Source organism: Leuciscus leuciscus, assembly GCF_965113295.1.
Source record: "Leuciscus leuciscus genome assembly, chromosome: 3".
Taxonomy (NCBI): domain Eukaryota; kingdom Metazoa; phylum Chordata; class Actinopteri; order Cypriniformes; family Leuciscidae; genus Leuciscus; species Leuciscus leuciscus.
Window position 1 is genome coordinate 31,335,401 of NC_138727.1, and position 10,015 is coordinate 31,345,415.

The 10,015-nt window shown below is 37.5% G+C and overlaps 1 protein-coding gene across 1 annotated transcript; it reads left to right on the forward strand.

The window, feature by feature from the left end:
- The first annotated feature begins 1,290 nt into the window (after window positions 1-1,290).
- On the forward strand, window positions 1,291-7,057 carry fgf8b (fibroblast growth factor 8b). Its single transcript, XM_082164067.1, has 5 exons — window positions 1,291-1,835; window positions 1,928-1,964; window positions 3,350-3,536; window positions 4,557-4,663; window positions 5,121-7,057. Exons 1-5 carry the CDS (start codon window positions 1,804-1,806, stop codon window positions 5,394-5,396), a joined length of 639 nt encoding a protein of 212 aa, XP_082020193.1. The 5' UTR covers window positions 1,291-1,803; the 3' UTR covers window positions 5,397-7,057.
- The last annotated feature ends 2,958 nt before the right edge of the window (window positions 7,058-10,015 follow it).

The following is a 10,015-nucleotide window of genomic DNA, read 5'->3' on the forward strand; positions in this document are numbered from 1 at the left end:
ATACATTTTTTTTTAAAATATATATATATATATATATGTACAATATATAATGAGAATTAAGTCTGTCATGATTTTGCAGGTAATGTTAATATGCACGTAACATTAACTATTGAAAAAAAGTGCATATTTTTAATGATGAAGAGGTGATGTAACAATGTGGGTTTTCAAGTTATTATATTTCGTGTAGGTGCTGTTAACCCTTTTAATCACTCTTTTTCCCAACTAAGCAAGCATGTTACTCATTGGATAGTTCAATACAAATGTCATGACTTTTCAAAAAAAAAAAAAAAAAAAAGTAAAAGTATAGGCTATGTTTTATTTTTGCCTATTGTAAATGAAAACTAATTACAATTTATGTAAAAAAAAATGTATTACTCTTAAGCAATAGCCTATTTCTGGTCGAAAAAGTTACTTTTTTCATTTAATGTTATACTTTTAGAACTATATAGAAAAAAAAAAAAAAAAAAAAAAAAAAAAAACTTTCCCTTTGAAACATCACTTATCAGGCTTATGCTACTCTGAATAATACCTGAACTTCGTATTTTGAGCACTTCCTGCGTTGTTGTTGCTTTTGCCTCTTTATGATGACTCGCTGAACTTAGTCCTAATTTGTAAGTCGCTTTGGATAAGGGCGTCTGCTAAATGACTAAATGTAAAATGTAAATGTAAATGTAAATGTAAACTATATATTTTAAATACATCTGTTATTCCAAATGGGACTCGGACTTTGATTTCATGATGTGTATGAGACAGAACAAACGTAGCCTAATAAGATAGTGCTAATAGATAACTAAAAAATTACAAAGTATGTAGGCTAAATTGTTGTGATTATGATATGTTTTGTATACGACTTCTTTTATGGAGCTTTGACACAAACTCTTGTTTAAAATACATAAACTCGTTTTAGACAAATTACATTTTTATCACAAATTTAAGAGCCAGGTTAAATTGCGTTCTTTGTATTAGCCCATGCTAATTAGCCTACTATAACCATGTTTTTTCTTAATCTAATTCTTATCTAAAAAGCATCATTACCTTTTCAAACAATAAGTCTTTATTTGCTATAGCCAATAATAAACATTTTTCATTGTTCATGAAATTGTGACTTAAATTCGATTCAGGTTTTGGGAGTGCATCTTTAACTGGATAGCCTAAACTTTTCTTGTAATGATTCAGGTTAACGAATGTCTTTGAAGGAGTTGCAATGTTGAGGAGTGGGATGGCGCTTCAGTAAAGGTAACGCACGTGAAGAGTGGGTTTGACATTGGGAGTTTGAAAGTGGAGACCGACACAGTGAGGCTTCTGCTCTCAGCCTCTCGTCAGAGAAACAAACAGTTTATCAACCCAAATGTGACTTCAGTCTCTTCCAGTGACATTTAGGCTAGCAATACATCAGAATTGGAGATACCGTGTGGAAACATAGTCTCAGCATGGGCGCGCGCACGCTGCCGGATCTTGTCGGTGACTTTCAATGAAGAATGTTTTATTTTTCGTATATTCGCTGAAATTGGACATCGACCATGAATTATGTTTGTGAGAACAGTCGCCTGTAAGGTGCTTGAACTTTCTGGAATACAAATTGCTTGACGGATTCGTTTAACATGGACTCAGTGGATAAATAAATCACACATTTTATCGATACCAGAAGGCTATATTTTGTCCTGTCACTCAGTTTATTTACTGTCATTTTTGCTGAAAGTCCGATGGACCGAGCATCTTCACACAATAAAATACACGCACAGAGGAATTAATGAAGAACTTATCGTTTGGGATAATAATCAGACAGGGTTTGGAAATCTCACAATGAGGCTGAAATCATCGAGGTTACGTTACCTGTAAGTATGCTTAATATGGACGTTTCATTGCTAAACTGTTATTTTTAGATTTAAAAACATAATGATAATAATCCACAATTTTTGTATTTCAGATTCCTTCAATTCATGACTCTGTGTTTTTACACTCAGGTAAGTTTTCTGCATTATGTAGAACAAGCATCTCAAACTAATAGTATCCTATTATATATAAACTTATAAGAAACTTTAATATTGTAACATCGGTTTAACCAAAATGAGCTACATGGGTGAAATCACCTGTAGTTGTAGTTGTCTCTGTAAAAAAATCTAAAATAAAGTAAAAGTAAAATGTTTAGGATCTGGTTTATAACTTTAGGTGTTAGTAGATGTTAAAGGACAGTTTCAAGTGAATGAGCATGCTGTTTTGTTTACTTTGATATATAACATCCACATCAACTTTTTACATTTACCTACATGTTAAAATAGAAATATCACTGGGAGGGTTGTAACATGACTTTCCAGTGTTTTATATTGGACCCACAAAGACAGGTGTGACAACTCTTAGAGTTGACAAACACACTCTTAATTTTTAGAGTTGTAAGCATATATTTCAAAATTTGTTTCAAATTTGATGTGCTGTTTTCAATTATGTTTATTTTATGTTTAATATTTTCACATACATTGGGTGGGGTGATCATGCATGGGCAATACTATATATTTTGAACAAGATTGTTTGGATACCACAATAAATTCATGCACAAAATATAAACCTTTAAATTATTTTCTATTAGTGTTACACCCCATCCTGTTGTAGATTTAGGTTGCAACAGCAAACATTTTTGTGCCTGACATTCATTTTTATGGATTATAAATAATTCATAGAATTATAAATGTTATTAATTTGTAGGTAAATGGGAATAATGTGCCAAAGTTTTAGTCACGCAATGCGAAACAAAACAGTCACAGACATTGATACCAAAATGTTACAACACTACTCCGTCTCCCCTACAAATATTTTCCGGTAAAACATCAGCTGAAAACGATACGTTTTTTACGCACATTAATCCTGTGATGTTATATGTGTGTAGTTAATGTGTTATAATCGTGAAAACAACTCATTATTAATAGAGTCATTGGCAAATTGTCAAACATCTTGAAAAGGCGTAAACCCCTCACTTTAAAGGTAATGGCTCTAACATGTGGGCAAGGCACATGGCTGACTTACAAAAGAAAATCATTATGGGAAAAGACCCGGGAGACAGGGGTGAAAGATCAGTGTTGGTTGAAACGAACCCTCATTGGCATGTCATCTAGAGTGTGGACAGCGCACTTGCCCTGAGAATGCCAACCATCGTGTGTCCTCCACTTCATAAGACCAGGCACATATGGAATCATTATTTTAATCTGATGAGAAACAATTTATTGTACTTAAGAGTGCAGTCCATAATGTCTATATCATTGTTCTAATATACACAATGAATCAATAATCGTAATGTAGTTCTTCAGTCTTCTATTTACACCATGAATCTGCATGTTCTTCTGTCACATTTTTATAGATGACGATGCAGTCCATCTCCGTACCCAATTTTAAGCACCACGTAACGGAGCAGAGTCGTCTATCGGACAGGATGAGTCGGAGATTAACAAGGACTTATCAGCTCTATAGCCGGACCAGTGGAAAACATGTACAAGTCCTGGGCAATAAGAGGGTCAATGCCAACGGCGAGGATGGAGATATTCATGGCAAGTCACAATCTTTGCAGATGCACTTTTATGCATTATTTTACTTTGTCAGCTTTAAACAATAGGACAGAACAGTCAGTTGAGGATATCACCTCAGGTTACTTTCAAGAATGTCCAGTAAATGCCATTGCCAAAAAGTAACCTGCCTAGTTTGAAATGGATTCTATATTTTTGAGTTTGGGAATCTCAAGAGAAACCCGTTTCGTTTCTGGAAAACACATCAGTACTCATCTTACCTCTGCCGTCTTAACATTTCCTGAATAGTTATATATAAAAGTTGTAGGATAGAAATATGACATGCAATTTTCTAACATCATTATTTTTCATCTTTCATGTCTTCCAAAACAAATGTTTATTGCAAATGTTCCTGTATTATGTGTGAAGCAAGATGATGATCTAAAGTTTCAATCACTTGTCAAAAATTATTGGCACCAAAATTACATGCGTATTTTTATTCTGCTAAATAAATGATTCATAGTATGCCTTGATGTTGCAAATAGGCAATGAAAAGTCAATCTTGTTTTTACTTGAACTCAATGTAATTTTAAAGCTATACAGTAAGGCACCTGTTTTAAGTGAGCTACGGCACTTCTTCTCCAAACAAAACAGTGGTTAGAATCCCGTCCGCTGGGAATGAATTCCTGTCACCAAAGTATTTCTGTGTGTCTAGCCATCTTTCCACTCGTGCAGTCCATCCACTTTGCCCACTTTTTTGGAGGGTCATTTTACGAGGAATTTTCATAGCTTTACAACTCAAAGTATGAGTCAGTTTATGAAGAGAAGTGAGGTCAGCGTCATTGGTTTATACCTCTCTTTGTTACTCTTACTTTTACTCTTTGTAGTCTTGGCCTAACACACACATCTAGACTCAATATTAGCAGTTTTGTTCACACTTTATTCCAACCCAGACAACATTACAACAATGCAAATCATAAACTATCCAGTACACAATCAGAAGCATCACTCATTATATCACCTGAAAGTGATGTGTAAAAGTAACAAACTTTGTCACATTTCCAGCTAAACTTATTGTGGAAACCGACACGTTTGGAAGCCGGGTTCGAATCAGAGGAGCAAAAACAGGATACTACATTTGCATGAACAAGAGAGGCAAGCTTATTGGACGGGTGAGTTTAACCCCTTAAGTGCCCCAACCATAAACCATTTTTTTGCATAGACATGAAAATGTAATTGTAATTAAGTGTGTTTATGTAAAAAAAAAAAAAAAATCAACGATATCTACAAGATACCGTCCTTTAACTCAAACAGTAGAGCATGACACTAGAAATGCCAAGGTCATGGGTTCGATTCTCAGGAAAAGCAAAAACCTGATCAAATGTGTTCCTTGAATGCATTATAAGTCACTTTGGATAAAAGAGTCTGCCAAGTGCTGAATGCGATGAAATCATACGATTTTAATAAAATGTAGACATCTAAATGGGCTCGAACGGCACTAATCGTATCACAGGTAAACCCATCATGCCCTGTGAACAAAACTGAGCCTCATAAATTTCTCAGGCTTGAATAGCAGATTTCTGAGTTTGTCATTTCAGTCCTCCGCTGTCTGTCTCTTTTTGTTGCCAGAGGAAGGGCCGTGGCAGGGACTGCATATTCACTGAGATTGTTCTGGAAAATAACTACACGGCTTTGCAGAACGCTAAGTACAAAGGCTGGTACATGGCCTTTACACGCAAGGGCCGACCCAGGAAAGCCATGCAGACCCAGCAGCACCAGCGCGAGGCTCATTTCATGAAACGTCTTCCTCGAGGACACCTGTTAACAGAAAGGAAGCCTTTTGATTTAATCCCATATCCCCTCAACAAGAGGACTAAGCACCATCAACGCACAAGTGCGAATTGAGGGCAGTATCATATCTTATACCGGAGTGTCTTAATTTGAGTTAATCTAATCTATGTGCATCCATAGTTCTGGACATCATAGCAAACTGATGCTGTGTAAAAGAAAAAGAAAAAAGGAGGCTGTACAGATGAACGACTGTACTACGAACAGTTTGTTCTAGGACAATTACTGAACTGTTGACTGAACAGAGGACACCGTAAGCCTTGTAATAATGAGCAACACATCTCTGGGAATACAACAAGACAACAGAACATATGACACACAAACACTCTCAGAAAAATGTGCACAAATTGTACCTTTTGGGATATAACATAGCTTGTCACAGGGACAGTCCTCTTTAATTGGTCCTATTATGCTATTTCACTTTTCCAACTTTAGTTAGTCTGTAATGTTGCTGTATGAGCATAAAAAAGATCTGCCTGGTTACAAAGCTTAAAGTCCACTCCAAAGGGAGAAATTTTATTTAAAAGAATCCACTTTCCAAGAACTACAGCGAACAACTCGTTTGGACTACAGTGCATTTTATTCCGGGCTTTGTGAAGTCATAATGTTACTCATTTAAATAATATCCGCCCACAGAAAATGCAAATAAGGGGACGAGGCCTGGACGGGCTGCATGAGAGAAGACAGTGTTGTCACTATGGCAAAGAGATGCTGTTTTGTCCACCCCATTTCCAAAGCTATGTCCTATTATTTGTAGTTGTGTTTTTTTATCAGTTCCAATTATACCTTTTATGTAGTTTCTACGATGTTAACAAAGGGCAAAGCTTTGCCTCCGCTTAGTGTTGATGTAGTGTTTACTGTAGCTTCTGTAAGCTCTTGCTTATGTAAGACTGTTCACTGCCCCTTAGGAAATTAACCATGGTTTTGTGATCGATTACTGTTTGCATTACCATAGTTTTCCAACAAATATCCTGATTAAATGGTGTATAACATCGTATCTAAAAATGAATAAGAAAATTACAGAAAAAACAACAAAAAACATACCACTCTGAAACGTCCTGTGAAATCCGCGGTTGCAAAGACGAAATCCGTTCTGGACGTTCCTCTTGTTCGTTAACATTCTTAAGTCTGAATCAGGCTTGAATTGGCTTGAAATTGACACCATCCTTAATATTTACACCTGAGCAGATGAAACTCGCGATTATGGTAAGGGGCGTGACATTTCCCGAACACAACACACTGGGCCAGCTAACCAATCACAGCACATTTTGTATTTCGGAAGGAGAGGCTTCATCGAAACTGGAACTAATGACGCGTTCTAAATATGAAATTTGTAACATGTGTAAAATATGTGAAAAACAATGTGTTTTTTGAACAATCAACCATGAAAGCATATTCTAGTACACCCCAAAAACAAAATCAAGACTTTGTAAAAGGACATAATAGGACCCCTTTAAAGGGACAACTTTGGACCTCATTTACCCCTTAAAGGGTATATATCACTACTCTAAGGTAAGCTGACCAATTAAGGGTACTGTTTTTGCTAATTTTTTTCTGACAGTGAACATGGCAGCTACTGATATTCTCGAAAGTATGCAGATACACACAGATTCCATGATGTGTAGTGACATTATCAAAAAGCATCTTTATTGTTTGTACATGACTATATATTTTTATTGGAAGATTGTAAGATACTTCAAAAAGTGGAAATATTTATTTTAGAGCGTGTATTAAATTCATGTAAAAGTATTGATTTAACAAGTTTATAGGGTGTGTGATTCATTGACTCCCTAAACGTCTTTTGTGGGAACTTTAAATTCGGACTGTGATTGATTCGACTCCTTTGAGATGCGCTTCTACGCTGAATTTGCTTTGAAGGAGTCAGCGATCATTAGCTGACGGGTTGAATTCTCGCTCTCTCATAGATCACACTGTATGTGTGTGGGCGCATCAAGAACACGAACACGACAAGTGTGGGTTAAAGTCGAAGGCCTCCAGGAACACAAGTCGGCCAAATTGGGAGCCAGTTTCTTTCAGAGTCAGGCTTATTCAGTTGACAACAACAGGCAGCCTGAGAGAAACCTCAAGGGCATGCTCGGGTCTATTCAAGAGGTATACCTCCAGGACCGTATAGCTGTTGTTATGTTTTTGGCCCAGCAGTCGAACTCCCAGAAAAAGAGGCCTGAGCCTCAGATAACTGTGAGGCAATATCTGTGACAGGCCGGTCTCGATTGAATGTGCTCAGCAAGTGAGACTGGGCCTTTGAATAGCTTGGGCCTTTTGCTTTAGAAGAGATGAGGTCAACCCACCATTGCTGTCCCAAACAAAGGTTACCACCGTGTAGTTGCATTTCTGCGACCCGCACACCGTAACCCTCTGATCAAATGCTGCCTTTGTAGGCGCCGTAGAAAAGAAACATGTTATACAATGGTGGACCTGAATAATAACACAAGGAGGGGTCAGCTATCAAAAAAGGAAGCCCAGTCACACAGAGGGGGTGAGGGCGGGCGAGAGAGAGAAACCAAGAGCGACTCGGGGGGAGAGAAAACGTTTCGGGGGGTGTTATGGGTTGAGATGTGGGCGAGAGGGGCTGAAAGAGGGCAAATGGCTGGGAAGAGGCAAAGAGGGGCACAGACGAATGAAAAGGGCCAAAAAAGAGTGTCTCTCTGTTGAGGCAGTTGAGCATGACCATTGAGGCCTCAGGATGGGGAGGGAGAATGGGAAGAAGAGACACTGAACAAAAATCACAACGCTGAGCTCTTCGCCCTGTCGCCTTTTCCCAGGACTTCTGATTTGTCAGTTGGCCCTTGGACTGCTTCCATCTGCAGATCCATGTTGTGGTAGAAAAGCATCTAGAAAAGCATTTTATTGACCTACTAAAACTATTTAAATTGGTGCTTTGTTCTGTTCTTGTCCAAATACCACTATAGGCTAATGCTATGCCTGCATCATTAAAAAAAAAATAGACTTAATTTTTGTATTTTAAATGGGAAATGTTTTTGTGTGCGCTTATTAACCATACATTTCTTAAGTTCGAATTTTTCATACAATATCCGTAAAGAATTATAATAATACATACCAGTATATAAACCAGACCATTGCTACAAATTTGATGTTGGTATTATACAAGCCAAGGTATCATGATGCAGGTGTTATAAAACATTCAATGTTTACACTGCACAACTTTTAAAATGTGAACAGATTATAAAACACTAAGCATCATACATGTTCCTGTAAAGTTACAGAGAAAAACTGGAAAAGCACACAGCAAATTAAAACAATATGTGTTCTAAAACATGTTTGCTCTAGACTGGATGGAATCACAGTCTGAATCTAAAAAATCGGAGTCTGTGCCCATCATATTCCACACAATTTTCTGTTCTCTGACTGCCCAAAATCTGCAGACTGACTCAATGATGCAACTTTTTTTGCAATTAGCATCAACTCCAGACTGCAAATCTGGGCAAAAATCCAGCTAAGGTTGTTTAGTAAAATCCAGTCACATTTAGCCACTTGTTAGAAATCTCTTATAGTCATGTAAAAGCTATAATAATCATGAGTGGGGTATTACTGATGTATTTTATCTCATAGAATAAAATGTGAAAATACCTTGAGCTTACTCATAAAAACCTTTACAAAATACATTGACCTAATGGAAGCGGGAATTCAAAAAGGCTAACTGTGATTGATTGCTTTACATGTCAGTCAAGCTAATATGAGTAGGCCTTACAAGAATAAGCTGTAATATGGACCAGACATCCAGTCAAAGGTCTGGAAACTTGAGTCAAACAATGTAAAAACAAAACAATGCAAATGTTGACCACCACCCAGTTTTAAAGAAAAAACTGCATTGCTAAAGTATCAGTAATCAATAACTCGCTCCAAAATGCTAACGGCATTGCAGATCACTCCTGTAGGACCCATTGTATCCGCTCTGACTTACAGATAACAGTCAACATCTGCCAAAAGTCCAGACCACTGGTCACCAGTCTGTCAGAAGAGCCGGTACCTCTAAGAAAACAGGACTGGTGGAACTATAAGAATCTCTCTCGGTAGCAGTTAACCCATAGACATCTGATTCTTTCCATGTAAGACATTTCTAAATAATTTTTCACAGACCTCAGGCCAACAATCTCCCCTGGACATTTGGTATTGGATGAATCTGGAATCTCATATTGCTGTGAACTGGAGCGAACCATCTTTGGGCAGTGCAAGAAGGGGTGAAGACAGCGCCAGGACTCTTGCTCTGCTCCTAGAAGGTTTCAATGATGTGTGCAGATGTTTGGCTCGCGGCACTGCTTGTCAACACACGAGTGTAATGATGCACAATGGTTTCCGTCTCTCTGTGGTCAATACGAGGCCGTTACGATGAGAGGTTAACACACTGCAAAAGCTGCAGATTCTGGTGAAAGGTCAGTATGTTTTAAATCATTTTGACAGCTCATGTCAATGCATGGCATATCCCAAAGGTTGCTACCGTCACCATCACCAGAAGAGTGTTGCCAGAAATTAGGTTCCATGGTGTGTTATGGGATGTTGAATATTTAAGCAGGTCACAGTTCACTGCTTTAGAAAACCTTGGATCTTCACATGCATAACTTTACAGTGAATGCTTATACAATTAATTAAAGGTAGGGCCTTCAATCAAAACACTGACCTTGATCAGTATATATGGC

Bases quoted from the DNA above. Each gene is read 5' to 3' on its own strand.
- fgf8b (XM_082164067.1), top strand. From the start codon at position 1,804: ATGAGGCTGAAATCATCGAGGTTACGTTACCT. The intron at 1,836-1,927 runs GTAAGTATGCTT...TTTGTATTTCAG, and splicing joins TCATCGAGGTTACGTTACCT to ATTCCTTCAATTCATGACTC. The intron at 1,965-3,349 runs GTAAGTTTTCTG...ACATTTTTATAG, and splicing joins CTCTGTGTTTTTACACTCAG to ATGACGATGCAGTCCATCTC.